The sequence below is a fragment of the Chelonoidis abingdonii genome, chromosome 19, assembly GCF_003597395.2.
Source record: "Chelonoidis abingdonii isolate Lonesome George chromosome 19, CheloAbing_2.0, whole genome shotgun sequence".
Lineage (NCBI taxonomy): Eukaryota > Metazoa > Chordata > Testudines > Testudinidae > Chelonoidis > Chelonoidis abingdonii.
The window spans coordinates 11060379-11079814 of record NC_133787.1 but is presented as its reverse complement, the minus strand read 5'-3'; the positions used below and the strand labels follow the sequence as shown (position 1 = coordinate 11079814).

At 40.3% G+C, this 19436-nt stretch overlaps 1 protein-coding gene across 1 annotated transcript in view; it reads left to right on the top strand.

Moving 5' to 3' along the window:
* Positions 1-19436, top strand: part of SLC6A2 (solute carrier family 6 member 2) — a 110387-nt gene that overhangs the window by 18034 nt on the left and 72917 nt on the right. Inside the window, exons 3-4 of the mRNA XM_032773512.2 lie at positions 13900-14031; positions 18613-18850. Coding sequence (XP_032629403.1) covers positions 13900-14031; positions 18613-18850 — 370 coding nt within the window. The remainder of the gene's footprint in view (positions 1-13899; positions 14032-18612; positions 18851-19436) is intronic.

Genomic DNA, 19436 nt, shown 5'->3' with positions numbered 1-19436 from the left:
CCATGTTCTTGTTCTTATATGTAAAACAAAAGGGAGAAACCCTGGCCCCAAGGAACTCAATGCAAGATTTTCATCAGGGCCAGGATTTCACCCCAAGTAGCTGACTTGAATATCTTAAGCGCTTTTGAGCAGGCAGACTTCCAGAGGAAGGCAATAGAAAAAAGTCTTGGTACTAAGCCGGTGCAGAAGATTTTCATTTTGTAAGAGCTAGTCTTCACTCAATACTACGCCCTGTAAATAATGAACAGTGTTAGATTTGTATAAATTGTGGTTCTCATTAAAGGCACTAGATTTAAACTGACTCCATAAAGGTCATATAATGGCCTATGCACTCCTTTCCTGCACTGCACAGAGCTTTCTTATTACAGATCACAGCACCCCAGGGAGAGCACAGCAGCCTCCATGGGGCTACTATTTACCTACCTTGGCAGATGGGTGGGGAGTGGATGGAGTTTTGACTCTGCCCCAGTCTCCCACATGCCAGCCAGCACAGCAGAGCCAGTGCAGGGTGAAGTAACTTGTGCAAAGTATTCAGGGTTCTAAATGATCACCATTTTATCATGAGAATTATGATGCATTAGAGATTTTACCTAGAGTCCCGGCTCACAGAGACAAGTGATTGGGAGAGACTCTCAGCTTTCATTCCAAACTACAAGGAACTTTCTAGCCCTCGTGGTTGTAAAGGAAAGTCTGAAAATGTGAACCTAGTGTACCCAAAAGGCTCAAAAGGCCAGAAGGCAAATAAAAAGAACTCAATTTTTTTTTTTTAAATCTCGTGGTAAGCCAAACTCATGATTTTCTGGGACCTGATTCATACCTTTTTGAATGTTGGGAACACTGGGTATGTGGCTGGCGCAGATTACTTCTCCCCTGAAGCTAGTAGGGGAAGCCTGGGATCAGACTCCAAGTCGTAATTTGGTCCCTCCTGATTTAGTCCTGGAGTCACAATTATGCATTGCCTCTTACAAAGGGCTGGTGACAAAGACAATCTCTAACCCTAAATGAACAGATCTGGATTTCTTAGAGTTCACTTAATTGTTTTCTACTTTTGCCCTACAGTAACAAGGTATAAAGAGACTACAAGTAATAATCAACGAGAGGTTTCCTTTTTCTTCTGCACAGCACAGTCCAAACACTACCCAGGCAACACTGATCTCCTGTAGAGTACTGTGCAGTGATAGCATAAAATTTGCTTTCTGTTTTCCAAGTAAAACTTTAGATTGGAAATGCCTTGCTTTCAAATTTTATTGGGTCTTCATTTCATCTTAGCAGTGAGTTATTATGGTCCCTGAGGTCATTTTCACATTCTTAGATGGAATTTCTAGCTAAGAGGCCCTGGACACAGTGGCAGTGACAGAATGAGTATAGGCGAGTTTGGATGGAGGGAGAACTAGGCTTCTATGTTTGTTGCTAAGGGACTAATAAGACAATATATTAAATAAAAACAACTGGAAAAAAAACCTTTGCTTGTAGCCTAGATAAAACCCTGTGTGCCTGAGTTCTCCCCTCCCAGGCCGAGTGGGCAGAGAAAGGATGAAGTTTAGTGTCTAGCCATTCCATTGCACCAGCTAGAATGGTTGAGCTAATATAGCGATTATTGTAACTTGCTGTGGTTTAGGCCAGAACAAAATTACTACCCTTAATCCCTTTGGATGTGGGGAAAGGACAGCGGCAAGATAACTGGGCAATAGGGTTTCAGGGATCCAGTCTTCCTGTGGCAACTATTGGGGTGTTGCAGTTTACACAAGACTTTTTGCTAAGAACCATGCCATAAGGTGCAATCTATCCCAAAGATTCTTAGTTTTTCAAGGCAGGAGCATCATCTTATAGGTGCATTGCATCTAGCATGTTGGCAGTGCTACCCTATCATACATAATAAATGGGGCTCCTTGAAGCTTTCCTATTGTGAGTGCTTTTCAATAAAAATGAACAATATTCTTGTGAAATTCTCTAGTTTCCCACACAGCTCTACTTGAAAGGTGGTCAGATAAAGAATCCGCAATCAGCTGGAAGCTACTCTGATTCAGTGATTTTAAAATCATATAGTGGTCTGAGCTGATAGTGCCTGAAATCTTTTAAAATAAATGGAGAATATTTTTGTCTTCTCCAAGGCAGTTTGGGCAACAGCAGCTGTTACTGTAATGGTAAATTTGATGCCAGCATAATCCCTTATTTAAATCACTGCAGCCAGAGAGAGTTTACAAACAAATTAATTTAAATATTGTACAAAGTCCTAGTTAGACTCACTTTAGTAAGGTATTGATTATAATTAGCTATGATACTTTTCTTTATTTAAATCCAATTGCACGAGCTATGTAACATTAATTTTTATGGGTTCTTAGTTCTATAACACAAAAAATAATTCAACTGTAGACACTTTTCAATATTGTTGGCAAAAAAATATGCACAATATTTGGTCTAGAGTGTGTTTCATCAGTTGCCCATACTGGTATCAGCAAAAACATTGGTCCTGACAACTCTACTTATAATGACTGAGAGCAAAACAACACCTTGATTTACTGGGATTCTTACAGGTAGGAAATTATAACTATCATTCTCTACCAAGACAGAATACATTCCTTGGCTGATAACAGAAATTTGAAGGATTCTGCTGTGCCAGGAGTGCAAGATATTTGCTGTAGTTAGATATTACAGATAGACCTCCAGTAAAACCTGGAAGGACAGGGAGTGTTTTGGTTTGGTCATTCAGTCCAAAAATTGGACTTAAGATAGGATTAATCACTGAACAGTAGGACAAGTTTTAAGTGTACCTCATTATGTTTATACTTGCTCTAAAACTCTGCTAGAGAAGAATCATTTACCTCCCATTGGTTTGTACATTAACCCTCTTGAAAGCTGCCTGGCACTTGTCTAGAGCTGATTTAAGATGTCTTGAGCACTTTGCTTCACTTTGGTACAGTTGTGAATCTCATGCTGCCTAAAAATAGCCTAAAAACACCAGTGGGTGTTTGCATTTGGGGTAGTTTTTTGTTTTGTCAAATAACTAAAGACAACTTAGAAAAAAAAACAAACCCAGTCTTTAAATGTGGCTGCCTCCATGTGAAGTTGCTCTGGCAAAAAGAAACTACATCACTCCTTTAAGCTTGCAGAATGACACAGTATTAAAAATACTGTCTCTCAGCTGCATAGCTTTGCAGTGTATGCTAATGATTGTGAATCTGCTGGAGCGGATGCCCTAAGACAGAATCTGAGTGCCCTGCACAGGAGCATCAAGCTCATGTGCAAACAGGGCCCAACATTTTTATCAGTCATGTGGAAGTACCTCAACACTTACTGCTAATATATTTTGTGGCTGACACACAGATTGGCAGAGTAGTAAATATTGATTCAGAGAGAGCAGTAGTACAGAGCAATCTGGATCACTTGGGAAGCAAGGCCTGTTCCAACAAAATGCCTTTTAAAATCCAAAGTTTCACACCTAGGAACAAGGAATGCAGACCATTTGGAATGCAGTGACTCTGAAAATGATTTAGGGATTGTAGTGGACAAGCAACAACATGAGCTCCTGGTGCAATGCTAAAAGAACAGGCGTACTTGTGGCACCTTAGAGACTAACAAATGTTGTGGCAAAAAGGGCTAAAATCCTTTGTTGTATAAACAGAGGAGTTGTGAATAGGAGCAGGGAGGTGATTTTACCTTTGCATATAGTTTTGTGTTCAGTTCTGATCACATTTTTTAAAGGATGTTGAAAAATTTAAGCGTATGCAGGAAAAGAACCACAAAAATGTTTTGTTTTGTTTTTTTAAAAAAAGGCCTTATAGTGAAAGACTTAAATAGCTCAATTTGTTTAGCTTATCAAAAGGAGGCAGAGGTGATTTGATTACAGTGTATCGTGGGGAGAAAATACCAGGTACTGAAGGGCTCTTGATCTAGTGGAGAAAGGCATAAGAACCAATGGCTAGAAGCTGGAGCCAGACAAATTCAAATAAGACACATTTTTAACAGCAAGGGTGATTAGTCATGGAATAAACTATCAAAGGAAGAGGCACATTCTCCATCTTTTGATGTCTTCAAATCAAGATTGGATGCCTTACTGAACAAGAAGCTTTAGCCAAACACAAGTTAAGGGGGCTCAATACAGGGGTAACTAAAATGTAATGGTCTGTGATACATAGGCTGTCAATCCCTGCTCCATCCTAGTGCCCTTATGGATGCTAACTGTGTTCTGAAGGGCTGAGAGGGGGTGGAAACCCCTTAAAGCAGCTCCCAGAGCTGGCTGGATGCAAGCTGAACTACACAGGAGCCCCCTCAGGATCAGCTCTAGCTAACTCGGGCAGAATTCACGCTGCAGGCATCCAGCAGCATCGTGGCTCTTCCCCACTCCCATAGCACCCTCGGGTTTGCAGTATCTCGCCCTATGCACTAGAAACCACATTGTTTGCATTTTCCAACAGAAGCCTTCCTAGAAATGCAACAATGACACTCCATTCTGACCTAACAAGTAATGTTTAAAGCATCACTTTAAACTTTCCCCACAAGAGAGCGACAACAGAGAGCGGAATTTCATTCCATTTGTACTACTTGTAATTTACCTGTCATGTTCATTTTTCATAGAGAACCAAAAGTGGGATTTTCAAAAGTATCCAACGCTGGTCTAACTTGACTCCCATTGACATCAAGGGTTAAGCTCCTAGCTACCTCAATAAGAGCAGATAGTTTTTCAAGAACTCTCATCCTTGACCTAATGGCAAATGTTTAGAGCTATGTTGTAAAGAGAATACACTAGAATCACCGTGCTCTCTCTGCTGTGTATAGCATGATGCTTCGGTTTTCCAGAAATATCCGTGTAATATTCTGACCAAAAGTCACACTTATTGAAAAGCTAAAACACTACTTAGGGAAGTCAAGCACTGCACTTCACTCACTTCCTACCAAATTTTCAGATGCTTGCAGAGTCTCCCCCATGGCAACTGTGCAGCTCATAAAATGGCCCACGAGTCACAGACACATCCTTCCTCATTATGCCCTCTGTGAAATTAGTACACAAAGCCCACTGATTAAACAGAGCATTTCAGTAGAGAAGAGGAAAACTGACAGTCTACAGTACAATAGTTTAGTTTACTCAATCTTCTGTAGCTTATGAAAAAGAATATTGAGAGGTGACTTGATTTAGTGTAAAAGTACATTCATAGGGAGAGAATACCAGGTGCTAAAAGGCTCCTCAATTTAGCAGAAAAAGACATAAAAACCAAGAACCAAATGCTGGAAATTACAGCCAGACAAATTCAAAATAGAAATAAGGCACATACTTCTAACAGTGAGGGCGAGTAACCATTGGAACAAACTATCAAGGAACTTTGTGGATTTGCCATTGCTTAATGTCTTCTAGATGCCTTTCTGTAAGATATGCTTTAGCCAAACACAAGTTATTGGCCTCAGTGCATGTGTAACTGGGTGAAATTCTGCTGTCTATGATGTATAGGAGGCCAGACTACATGATCTAATGGTCCCTTCGAGCCTATGAATCTATGAATGGTGAAAACATTCAGTCTCAATTACTCTGGATTGAGACAAACAAATAGAAATGAACAAATGGAGCCCCCCTGAGAGCAAATGAGAGAACTATGACTAATATTCTGCCTCTGAATGGAAACAAAATGGCAGTTTCTTTAGCCACCCTTGCAGCAAGCAGGGAACCCTCTGCATCTCGTATTATGTACATAGCTTCCTATGGAACACCACAGGAAACAACTGCTCAGGCCATCATCTGTCTAGGGAAATCTAGTATATGAGGGTCTGGTAACAGGCCTTTTAGAAGCATATTTTAACTTCAAATGTTTGCACCTGGTTACACGGATCCATGGACTGGAAAATCAGCTCTTTTCTGTTCTAATCATCCACAAATGTTTCTTATTCACATGGGCGGAGGGGAAAAAAAGCCTTGAATTTGTTGTCCTTGACACAGATTTGCTAATGTACAGGTTGACAAGCTGTTTGCTTGCTGACTTTCCAAGATGTTTGGAGCTTCATTGACTTCATCCATTTATAGATGAACTTCTCTCATAGAGACTTTGCTGTACCGCGGGTGATTGCAAGGCTATACATCATGTTCCCAGTACAGGGGCACCTATGCTAATACAGTAAGATGACAGAATGGGGAAAACTATGCTAATAACTCTCTTGAGCCTTTAAGCATGTCCACTGTGAACTAGATGTTTTCAGAGCCTAGCAGTCTCACTCTGAGCTGAGGTTTTTAGTGCTGTGAACTTCCGTCAGCCTCCCTATCTCTTGAGTGCTAACTGAACATGAGTGATGGAAGAAAGATTTCCCTAAGGGATAGAGCTAGATGTTCTGCAGGCAGCCTTTGCTACACTTGACCTTTTGGATATTTGTGACCTGGCTAAACTGGCCAAGTCACCTGCAAAGAGTCACGGTGCCAATGGAAAAATGTGGGCATGAAAGGTGGCAGCTAGACTTTCAAGTCATTTCATTCTTGAATGTAATTGTTAGAATTGATATCAACCCACAATCTGTGTCTTTAATTAAGGGGGTTATGTTATTGTGACAGTAATGCAGCTTTAAGATGGTATAATGTAGAAGATAACATGATCTCTGCAGCCATGGCAAACAATATTTTGGCCTTTTTTCAATCAAGTATAGAACAGAGGGTGGAAAAGGCTTTAAACAAACACCTGGCTAGGCCCCTAAACAAGCAGCAGAGGAAGACAGTAGAAAAGGAATCAGTCTATACAGAAGTGCTGCAACTCAGGTTTTATTCTAGTATGTGTCATACTGAACCAGAGCAATGCTCCATTTAGGCAAGCGCCATGGAGCTGGCAGTGGCCTACATCTGACGTTTCAGAGGAAGGTGGGTAGAGCACTAGCAGGATGTGACAGATGTGTAATCGTATGACAAAATGCATTACTGGAAGGCACGAATATACTCTATGGTGATAAGTACAGTATAAGAATCTACACAGACTAGAATACCGGACAAGCTACACCAGTGGTCTGTTCAAGTATGGGACTTGCTGTACTTTGTGAGGAAGGAGGTTGTACCAGACACTATTTTTTTCGTGTTGGCACTAGGGTGACCATATGTCCTGATTTTACAGGGACAGTCCCAATTTTTGGGTCTTTTTCTTATATAGGCTCCTATTACCCCTCACTCTCTGTTTCGATTTTTCACATTTGCTATCTGGTCACCCTAGTTGGTATGCTATGGAAACCAGAATTTGCACAAAGCTATTAGTCAACAGCTATGCTCAAGTCATTTAAAGAGAGAATTGTTTTCTGAGTTACTTTCGCTTTCTAGCATTATGAAGTCTAAGCTGTCCTCCAAGATCTTCCATAAATATAAGTTAGATACCAGTAAGGCTGCTCCCCTCTTTCCCTCCTAGACTCATCTATAAATTTTCTCTGGAGCTAGTTCCTCATTTTAAGCCTCTTCCACTTTCCACAAACCATCTCCATGGTAATCTAATTACTACACTGAGCCCTCCTCTACCTTAGAGAATTTCCCATTTCTGGAGAGCTCTCCATTTTCCTCCAGTGGAAAGACAAAGGAGATAATTGGATTTGACCAAGATGTTTCTGCCTTTCTTCTCACACTGATGTTATCTGTGCTTTTATGACACCCTCTTCCAACTGAGATCACTGGAGTGCAACATACATGCAGTTATGCTTGACGATCCTCTGAAGCTTCAGCTACCAGCACTCCTACCGTTACCACACTGTCATCTCCATAGGCTCCTGGATTGCCTATGTTTTCTCAAACTCATGCTTTCTGCTTTGATTACTGTAAGATGCTTGATGAACCAAATGGGCCTTTGCTGCCCTTTTGGCTGTTCCTGTGATTATCTCTAAATTACACACCATTGTAAAAGGTGATCTTTTCATTAATTTATGTAAATAGGACCTTACTCAATGACTTAGCTATTACTTATGAATGAATCATGCTGCTCTGAGTGGCTGGATATATTTAACTCTCTTTAATATGTTCAAAATAGCTTCTAATGGGTCTCTTTAGCTCATTACTCTTGCAACAGAAAGCAGAGGAGATAACTGAGTTTGTCTGGCAGAGATGTGGTAACCCTTTCTGTTACCACCCAGTGATCAGAGTTTAAAAATACACAGCCATAAGTAACATGGCAGTGAAAGATTAGCAACAGTGTATTTAGACTTTGAAGGAGGTCAGCCAGTGAATTGCACTAAAACACTTATGGAGACTTCAGCCTGTTTATTCCCCCTTTCACTTGGGTGAAAGGAGCCCAACAATATCAGAAGTGTTAACCCAAAACTGAAAATGAGGGCATAAATTGACTCACAAATAAAAACAAGCAGCATTAAAGGGGGGTGTAATAAGAGTGCGTCATATGAGATGCTATAAAATTCTCATTACCATATAATTCCATTATTTGCAGAGTGAAAGAATAAGCTTATGAGAAAAACCCATTAGCGTTCTTGGAAGGTGTTGCAGTATGAAATATTACAAAGGAGTTGCTGACATTTGCAAGGTATAACACTATGATCCTTTTTTGTTAGATGTGGCAAAGTATTTACAATATAGTGTTAGTCTTAACTACTGTAATCTGCATCTATCTGTACTTGACATCATCATCATTCAAAAAGCTGTTGCTAAGTCATCTTTTTGGCTTGTCACTTAGATTAAGTCTCCTCCTTTCTATATTTCTCTCCCTGTAATAGGGTCACCTTCCTCTGAACATCCACTTGGGGTGTCCTTACAACATTCCTGCCTCAGTCTCCCTCTCTACTGGGCTCCTCATTTACTTCACAAAGGCTTTCTCATAGCTAATAACACCTTTACTTCCTCTGGCTTATTATCAGATAGTTCCAAAATCAGGTCCTGAGAGTACAATCAGAAGTTCATGCTCTTTAAGGTTTACATATCATCCTTCCCCACTCTTCCTTAAGGCACTCCCAGGCCTTTCTTGGCTTAGCAGGTCATACCCAGGCTTATCTAGCTACAGGGCTTATTAACTTCCTACAGCTCTCTCCCCTAGTACCTTTTCCTTCCCTAGTATCTCATAAGCTCCTGTAGGCCTCTTTCTAACTCTTTACAGAAAATTTTCCCTGCTAGCTATCCAGGCCTCTCCCTTATCTATTCCAGTCACCTGCTTGGGTCACATGACTCAGTCACATGACCCTCTTCATTTTCTGCACTGGAGAGGAGCATTGGCTCTTACAAGTGGGGCTGAGACCCACCTCCCTTTCAAAGACTAGCCAGATTGGACCACTCCCCTTCCTCTGTATCAGGCACAAGCACCTTCACAATGTAGCTCTACCTGCTCCACACATCAAATGCTGCCTTTGCTCTATCAATATTCTCAGTCTTCCCCACCTACTAGTGAGCTGCTCCCTCCAACACCTGTGTGCTTTCTCCCATGTTGCCCTGTGTTCAGGAAAACTGACAAAATCCAGCTAGGCACAAGTTTATCCACTTTCAGATTCTTCCTCTATGGCTATGCATGCCAGCTGATAGTACTTAGTCAGGCAATGAGACAGAACTAATGTTTGCTGTGCTAGGACATTCTTATATTATGTTTCTCTGTCTGTGGTTGTCTTTTCTAACCTAGATATCAAGATCATTAGGATTGCCTTTGAAAAATGTGTTTTGTACAGTTCCTAACACAATAAGATCCCAGGAGCTAAGTCAGGCTCTTGGACAACAGGTTAAGAAAGATAACACAATAAAAACAATTGCATCTGACCCTCTTCAATTCACAGCTGTCTGACTAGATTACACTTCCACACATTTTCTTAATTGTCTAAGCAAATATATTTCATTCTCTTATTGCTTATGAACTGTTGACACTACTTTCAGTATTCTTTAATAGTTTGAAAAAAGTCAAGCAATTTTGACTGGCCACAGAGATGTTTGTTTTTCAGTTTTCTGCCTGAAACATTATCATTTTTTAGAATCAAGTTTCTAGCATGAATACTTGAAACATTCTTTGCTGCAAATGCCCTACAATGTTTGTTCAAAATTTGCTGCCAGCAAACTTGTTCACTGGAATATTCATGGAAAGCAAATTCAAAAGAGTCATGAATGCACCAATACAAATTGTTTTTAGGTAAGTTTGCCCAGCGTGTTATATCAGTATTAATAAATTCATTCAAAATTGGTGGTAGCTGTCATAATCACCTTGTTTTGATCCTCATCAATTTAGAATTTTCCTTCTTTGATCTTTAAAATGGAGATAAATCTTTCTTTTAGGACTGATTGTTGAAAGACAGTTGTTGCAATTCTCTTCTCTACCTTCCAAAAAAATGCCATTTCAAAAATATTTTGAATATTGAAGCAGAATGGAAACTGTTGAAAACTCTTAGTAGATTTCACTACTATAAATGTTGTTGTAATAAGATGTTTGTTTTTGTCACTGGGCTCAGGGATGCTAACTGTGATTGTAAATTCTGGGCCATATTTTGACCAGCCTACAGGAAACCAGCTGGTTCTGGTGTGAGTGGAAAGAGGTGCAAAGTTTGATCTCATGTAAAGTGAGTAGTGGAGGCATGGTTTTCTTTCATTCACAGATATTCTGAGATCTAAAAGGAAATGTCATGAAGATCGTGGCATCTGTTGTATTGAGAGATGAGGCATTTATGTAATAGTCCAGCTCTTCTGCACTAGTCTGTGTCCCCAAAAACCATGCACTCACAGGGCTTCTGCTGTTAGCCATCCAACTCCCTTCCAATATGGTGATAAAATCTGAGGAAGGGGAATCTCAGCTCTACTCTCCCTTCCCAGCTACAGCTCCTACCCATGGAACACTGCCCTGGGGTGGAGCTTCTCCTGGCCTGTGTCATGGAGCCACAACATTCATACATACACACCTTCTCTCATCAGTACCTAATAGTCAAGGGTGTAGAGGGCAAAGGCAGTGCAGTTAAGACTGGCTTTTAGCTTTGCCATAGTCAGGCTGATGCAACATGGATACAATCCTATTCTCCTTTGAAGAGTCCATCAGACAAATATAGGGTCTAATCTAAAACTAGGCAACACTCCTGTTGAACATATTAGGGATGACATATTCAACCTTCTCCATAAACTCAAACTGTGCCTGAAGCAAGCTTTTTGGAGATCAAACAGAGCCTGGTTAATTTCTTTTCCCTGTTATTTTTCATTATTTGCGTACCTGTGTGCTTCTGGGCTTTGGCTAGGAGTGGAAGAGGAAATGTGAGAACAGTGCCAGAAAGGCCAAACTTTTGCTGTTTTCTGAAGCTGGCTGCATCAGCAGTCTCATGAGATTTCCAGATCATTTTTGGAAACAGATACCTTTCAAATAAGGATCAGCATTTGATTGTTTGTCCAGACTTTGAAAATTTCACCTATCACCATTATAAATATATTTACATGAAAGAGAACTCTCTGATGTGAGATAATGCTATATCACATAAGAGCCTTTTTTGTTGAAAATGACACCATAACAAATAGTGAACCTCTCCAGAAGAACCTCATTAAACCTGGGTTCACTTGCAGCCTAATGGGCTTGTTTGTTTAAGTATCATTTAAGTACAAAACACTTCAGAGTTCAATCAACATATTAGTCACACTTGGAAAACACACATTTTTAACTATGATTTAATATTTATGTGCATTACACAGCCTTTTTATTAATTGCTTCAAACAAAAACATCCCTGCTCAATATGTAGTGTTCTGTTTTCTACTGTCTCTTGACATTAAAGTTAATCAAATAGCTCTTTGTGAAAACTCCTACAAGAAGTGCCTCTCCACAACATGCTAGATTTGTGATTCAGTTTTACTCATTGTAATACTGCCCAAGACAGATAAGCGTTGTGTTTTTGAGATCATCACTCACAAGATCTCTGAAAGTATATCACCTAATGTAATTATTTAGATTTTGGCCATCATGAGAACAATATATCCTATACTAGACAGTGTTTGAGCACTTATTGCAGTTCAGAGTTATTAGAAATCAGTGGGAGTTAAGCACCCAAATATCTTTGAAAATGGATCCCCAAATTCTTATTAAAATGTTACAGCTCACAATAGCATTACTACTAGAAAAGTACATATGATCTGCACTGAATTACTATATTTTTATTACGGTGACATGTAGGACACCTGTCACTGAACGGGACTCCCTTGTGCTAGGCACAGAACAAAAACATGGTGAAAGATATAATGTATTTCTCCTCTTATCTAGTCATGATTTGTCTGCAAACTATGTTTAAATTTACTTATTCTGTGAATATTTCTTGGTCTCTTACTGTTTCAATTTTCAAACACTATACTCTTGATTGCATAGCACATTTCCTTTTCTTGATTGGATGAGCTGCATAATCCTTTGAATTCAATTTCTGCTGTGACTAAAAAAATGTGTTTGCTTTTCCATTCATGTTCTTCAATATTCACTTGAAATTCATTCTCTGAACACTCTTGCTAGTTATTTTATTAGAATATTTGTGGAAAACAAACACTAATGCCATGCAAGCTTTTTAACTATGATGGAGTATTTGCAGAAGTTTTTTGTTTTTTTCAGGTATTCAATCAGCTCTACTTATTTTCATGTTTTGGACAGTTGCACCAACACTTTAAGCTACATTATAGGGATAGATTAAACACACTTTATTCTAGGTTTTTATTTTTAGAAACTTAACATTTTGCCTTGCAAGGGAAAAGAGTTTTCACCTCCCTTTTATTCCCAACTTTTTTTGTTGTTGTTGTAGTGCATAAAACCTCCACAAATGTAATTTGGACAGTTTGTTTATTCTTTGATTATATGAGTCATTTAAACAGGTATCTCCCACTAACCTTAATTACATGTAGGTGTATAAATTAGCCACATACTGATTAGAGAATACATTTGTCTTCCTAGGGAGAGAAGTCATTCTGGATATGTATTTACTCTGCAACCTAGTTAGTACAAGAATCCAGCTGTATTTTATTTTCACATATTATAAAAGAATTAAAGTTTTCCGGACCTAGTTATGCAATAAAAATGAAAACCACATTTCGATAATCTCACAAGTCCATGGTCTGTGGAACACCGTGACAGAATATATGATTAAACATGACACATGCTATAATTGCTTTATGGCTTCACATGAGGATATCCATTCCTCTGGGAGTCTTTAGTTTCTGTGGTTTAGATATCATGGTGTGATATAGCTAAGAAACGCTCAGCTCAATTCTATATTAAATTATTTACTTTTTTCCTTGGCAAAAAAAAAATCTTTTAACGTACAAGTGGCTTAAAACCATTTTTACAAGTAGCACTGACACAACAGGATTTGCCGTTTGTTAAGGATCTGTGTGTGCTGAGAATTTGTGGACCAATGTCCAAAATCAAGTCAGGTTAGGCAACCCATGAAGATGAACATGGGGCATGCCCTATGGTTTGTCATGTTGCAATGGAGTGAAAGTCTTTCAAATTAAAGCAAGACAGTTGTGGCCTACAGACATCCCCCATAGTGACAAAGCATCAACAAGCAGTTAGACTCTGCCTGCCACAGCAGAGGAACCATTTCTTAAAGGACGATGTTTAATATACCAACAACCACAATAACGCACACAGTCTTTATACTAAAAAAAAAAACAAGGAGTACTTGTGGCACCTTAGAGACTAACACATTTATTTGGGCATAAGCTTTCATGGGCTAAAACCCACTTCGTTGGATGCATGCAGTGGAAAATACAGTAGGAATATATATATACGCATACAGAGAACATGAAAAAATGGGTGTTGCCATACCAGCTATAATGAGACTAATCAATTAAGGTGGGCTATTAGCAGGAGGAGGAAAAAAACGTTTCTAGTGATAATCAGGATGGCCCATTTCCAACAGTTGACAAGAAGGTGTGAGTAACAGTAGGAGAAAAATTAGCATGGGGATATAATAAACCATAATAAAAGCCTAGATTTCAATGGCTGCTTGTCATTCTGTTTTTCCAGGTGCCTTTCTTATCCCCTACATCCTCTTCCTAATCATTGCTGGAATGCCTTTGTTCTACATGGAGTTAGCACTGGGACAGTACAACCGGGAAGGGGCTGCTACAGTGTGGAAAATCTGTCCAGTTTTCAAAGGTACGTGCCAGTCCTCCACTTAGTTTGTGGAGAATGTGAGGGTTTTAAACAAGTCTGATAACAAAAATAGAAAGGGTCTATTTTCTTCTTTCTTAGATAGCGTGAAAGTTGATGGCTTATTTGATAAGCCTGCAGTCTAAGGTCCTCTTGTGATCACAGAACAAGCCCAACCCAGGAAAAAGCAGGAGAATCTTCCAGGGGAGGGGCGGGAGAGGAGAGTCTAGTTGAGACTCCTTGTTCATTGCAGTTTTACGTCTCTGTCAAAACTCCATCAAGGGTGCCTATTAAAGCCATTTGTTTCTTGTGATGTAAACCTCTCATGTTAAACTCCTTGGAATCACAGGTTTAAATCCGAGCAAGGTCCCATGAGCCCATCACGCTTCGAACATAGATAAATCAGGTTTTACCATTCAGTTTATTCTCTAGGGTTTTCTTTTTGAGGCCTTGAAAGCCTGGGGGATTAAAACTGACTATGGCCCAGATCCTCAAAGGTATCTAGGTCCCTAACTCCCATTGGAGTTAGGTGCCTAAATAGCTTTAATGGTCTGGGCCTAAAGGTCTCTTCCCCCTCTCCCACCCCGCAGTTGCATTGCACACTGTATACTAGGTGCTTACATTTTCTCCATCAAACAGGTGGCTGCATTCCAGTGGCATCTTTTGTGGGCATGTAGATGTTTGTGTGGGTGTTGAGATATATAGTTCAGTGCTCGTGGCATCCTTCAGGATGTAAGATGTGATATGCTTTCAGTGTAAAATATTAATACTTTATAAGGACCCATCAAAAAAGTGCCAGCTTGCAGTGATTTTGGATTGCTCCCATCCTGTACCCAATTAGATCCATCTAGCCTCCTAGATGAAAGATTCTGCAATTCAGAGCTGTGTGAAATGACTGAAAACTAACCCAAACCCACAACATATGTGCTCACCAGGCTTCTTGGTTTTCTTAGAAGCATGAAGGCTAGACAACATTTGTAAAACAATTGGTGAAGGGTAATGAGCTTCACACTGGCAATCTCCTCTTGGCTGAACTGGAGCTTAACTATGGGTTATCTTGAGTTAATTTTAGGCTTTTATTGTTGTGTTGAACTCTTGTAGAGTTTTCCTTTTTGTGAGGGTTGGAACTCAAAACCAGGAGACAAGTGCAGTTTTACTGCATTCTGCTTTGAGCTCTTGCTTTCAATTGCACCCAAAACTCATAATGAAGTTTGAGATGAACAGACAAGGACTGACAGACACCTAATTAAAAGTATGCATGAAACCTTTCAAAATATAACTGCTTAATTTTGCCCATTCCTGTTATCCTGTTACTAAACCCATGAGCTATACTCCTCCCAGGGGTGGCTCTAGGTATTTTGCCACCCCAAGCACGGCAGGCAGGCTGACCTCGGTAGCTTGCTTGCGGGAGGTCCCTGGTCCTGCGGATTCGGCGGCAGCCTGCAGAAGGTCCGCCGAAGCTGCAGTACCAGCAGACTCTCCGTAGGCATGCCACCGAAGGCAACCTGCCTGCCGCCCTTGTGGCGACCAGCAGAGCGCCCCCCGTGGCTTGCCGCCCCAAGCACGCGCTTGGCGTGCTGGTGCCTGGAGCCACCCCTGACTCCTCCCACCCCCAGAATTATGACATCCCTAGTCAAAAAAATCTCACTGATGTTAGCTAATTTTTATTTTATTTTAATGGCAATGGGAATTTTACTTGTCAGAACTGTAAAATCTGGCTTGGAGGATCTCTCAAAGTTTGATCCAAAAACCATTCAAGTCAACGAGAGTCTTTTCACTGACTTCAGGCGTGACAAGAAGATGAGAAAGGAAACTCCAGGTTTATTTCATATTTAGGATTTCATTAACAATCCAGCTGTTTTTTAAGCTGAGATTTTCAAGTCTGCCCAAGTGTGCATTAGAATCCATTGCTAAATGTTTGTATTACTGAATAGTACAATACAAGGGACATAGAATATTGGATTCTAAAAGAATAAGAAATATTGTTATATTTTAAATGCCAGCAATGGTACACGATTAGTAAAGTTTCAATCGCACCTCCTGATAAGAGGCATAAATATATTTCAGTACTTTGTTAAATACACCAGAGTTCTTTTGATATATCTCTGGATTAACTCAAATCCATCACTGACATGAAATGTTCATGGTCTACCCTCAAATCAGGGCTGGCTCCAGGTACCAGCGCAGCAAGCAGGTACTTGGGGCGGCCAAGGGGAAGGGGTTTTTGATGGCAATTCAGCGGCAAGTCCCTCAGTCCCTCTTGGAGGGAAGGACCTGCTGCTGAAGTGCCGCCCAAGAAGAAAGCTGTGCGGTGGAGCTGCTGCTGAAATCTTTTTTTTTTCCTGCCACTTGGGGTGGCAAAAACCCTGGAGCCAGCCCTGCCTCAAATATATAATAGTTTCTCCAAATAAAAAAGCACTATAGTGCTAATTTTAGCTCTGAATAATATTGCTATGAAACCTAAGACTCTAATCTTAATAAAGCACTCCCATAAGGCAAGGGATCAAAAATGTATCTTGTAACCTTTACAGCACAGCCTATTTGCATCACAAGACTTTACAGGGTTTATATTAGCAGCCTGGGTGGGACAAAGTTAAAATAAATAAAAGGCTGGATCCAGAAACAATGGAACAGATTAATGCCTGGATTTATCCTATTGTTATCAGTGGAGTGACCCTGGGGCTAGGTTTGGTCTAGTTCCTTTGAATTTTCTTAAATTGCAACCATTTTCTCTCCAGAACTGTGGAAACAGAATATGTGCCTGGGGTGTTTTTTTTCTGTTTTTTTTTTTTTTAAAAATTCCCCCATTTCAATGCAGTATACTGTCTTTGTGGTGGATATGTACGTTCTAACATATATCATCTAGGGACTGCTTTCCACTGCTTTCTTTACTATCATTTATCAATATAGTTTCACTGCCAAAATGCAGGAGCTATCCAAGTCCCATGATTTTTAAGAGTTTCAGGTTTGTTTTCACCACTTTTTGCTAGAAGTCAGAGGTAAAAACTGATTCCTATGTAAAATATTAGTTAACTTTCTCCTGACCAACACAGAGCATGCTTGACACAATTTACTCTTAAGAGTGTTGGCTCCTAAGGAGTCAGCACCTAATCCTTACATGAATTAACAACCTCTTTCTATTACATAATGGAACAATATTCTTGTAGCAGTTTCACAGACCATCTCCCCAAGTCCCTGGTACTCGATTTACAGCAAGCTGTGTCTTCCTTGGTTTGTCAAGGTGCATAAAAACTTGGTGGCATATGATTATTAGTGAGAACATCATGCCATTAGCAGCATCACATTTTGGGACTGACTAAAAGTAGAAATGAAGGCTTACACTTAGGTACTGAGATACCACAGTGATGCTGCCTGTACAAGACTAGACAGTCTTCACCTATTAGAGATAATCCAAATGGCTTAAATGCAGCATTCATTAAACACTGCTGCCCATAGAAGAAAGAAACCGATGGCACTGGCTGAAGCAGAGCAAGCATCTTTGCACAATTCTGAGAATGAACCTCCACTCTGACCTGCTGTTAGTACCAGAGTTCCCTCTGAGAATATGTGACAGTGATGAATTGCTTACAAGGGTCTGTTTTCATGGTGAGAACAAATGTTCACTGAAGAAAGTCTTCACCGAAACTCCAAACACACCTCACGTTATTCCAAAGAAACCCAGATCTACACGGGCCAATAGGGAATGTGCAGGGTGGAGTTCATCCCAGGCTGGAGGGCCCATGCAAGGCCCTGCATACTATTTAAGGATTTAGGGTTAAGTTCTGCCCTTAGTTACACTCTGCTGACCATTGAGGCAACACAGTAGCATGGGGTGAAAGTCAGGGTAAAATTTAGCCCTAAGGTTGAAATTCTCCATGGTTTGAAGAGTCAGCCAAATGTCCGGGACGCCCTTAAATCCCTCATTGGGGGTTCCACGATCTCCACACACCTTGAATAATCTGGAATGAGTTTTCATGTTAGATTCATGTAAACCAGCACAGAGAATGGCAATGGGGATATGCCAGGAGAGGAAATCAGTCTGTAGTCACAATACTGTTTGCAGGTTGGGATGGGCAGCAGCCACTACTGACACCCACAGATGGGAACAGCAGCTATAGGACTACTTCATTGCAGCCCCACGCTCTCACCTTAACTTTATGGAGAGGGAAGTGGATTACACTGAACCTGAACTTTACTCAGGTGAAATGAATGGACCTATTAACACAGGGCTTATGGCCCTCTGCACTAGGTGAGTTTTCCCCTATGAATATAGAACTGGATCAGAGCAGAGCGTTGTCCTTTAATAGCAACATGTCTAGTTTCCAGCAAACACAACAAGCTTTATTAAACACCAGTCAGTTTCATGGAATTATTATTTTAAACGGTCAGTTTTTGTGTCCAGCCACTATATTTATAACCCTTTGCTTAGTTCTTTCAAAATACTAGGCAAAAACAAGCTTGTGTTTAGGAACTGTCGTTATCTAAACAAACAAACAAAAAGCATGGTTTAACTTTCAGACAATGTGGTTGGAGTATATTGTTGTATGTGAAATGCAATGTATAATCTAGTTTTTCCTTTGTCTTTAGGTGTAGGCTATGCCGTGATACTCATAGCTCTTTACGTGGGTTTCTACTACAACGTTATCATAGCTTGGTCTCTGTATTATCTGTTTTCATCATTCACATTTGAGCTCCCCTGGACAAACTGCGGCAACAGCTGGAATAGCCTAAACTGTACAGATCCCAAACTCTTCAACGCCTCGGTGCTTGGCAATGGCACCAAGTACTCCAAGTACAAACTCACTCCTGCTGCTGAGTTTTATGAGTAAGTGTTGAGTCGCCTTTGCTGTTGCTTCAAATTTCCAGTTTAGTTGAGGTGTTTGCTCATATGTCTCTAAAAGTCTCCCTCTTTAGGCAAGTCACACTTTCCTTCTCTGCCTCAGTTTCCCCACTTCAGCTAAGTGATGCCACTAAGTGATGTGGAGTCAGAGACAAAGCACAAAATCTCTGCCCTGCCCCCCACCCATGTGCAGCTTTTTTTTATTCTATACCAAGGTGACACTTGTGTTAAGCAAAGGAACAATACATACAGAATAAAGCTGTCTGAATAGTTTGAAACTAATCATTTACCCAACAAATTTTGCTTCTCTGCTTACCAAATATCTCTGAGCAGATCTTTTTCCTTTGCTGTTTCAGCAGCTCAGTGAAATGGGATGAAGTGCAGCGCAGGGAGGAGATGGTAGCAGTTGCAAAACACAGGGCTTGATTCTGTTCCCATTTAAGTGAAGCTGAGTTCTGCTGTTGATGGTAACAGGATCAGAATCAGTCACATAGGCAATCGTTAGGCTTTCAGACACTTCAAACTAAAAGTCCTCTTCGGGTGTGTAGTGGTAACAGGACCCATTGCAAAT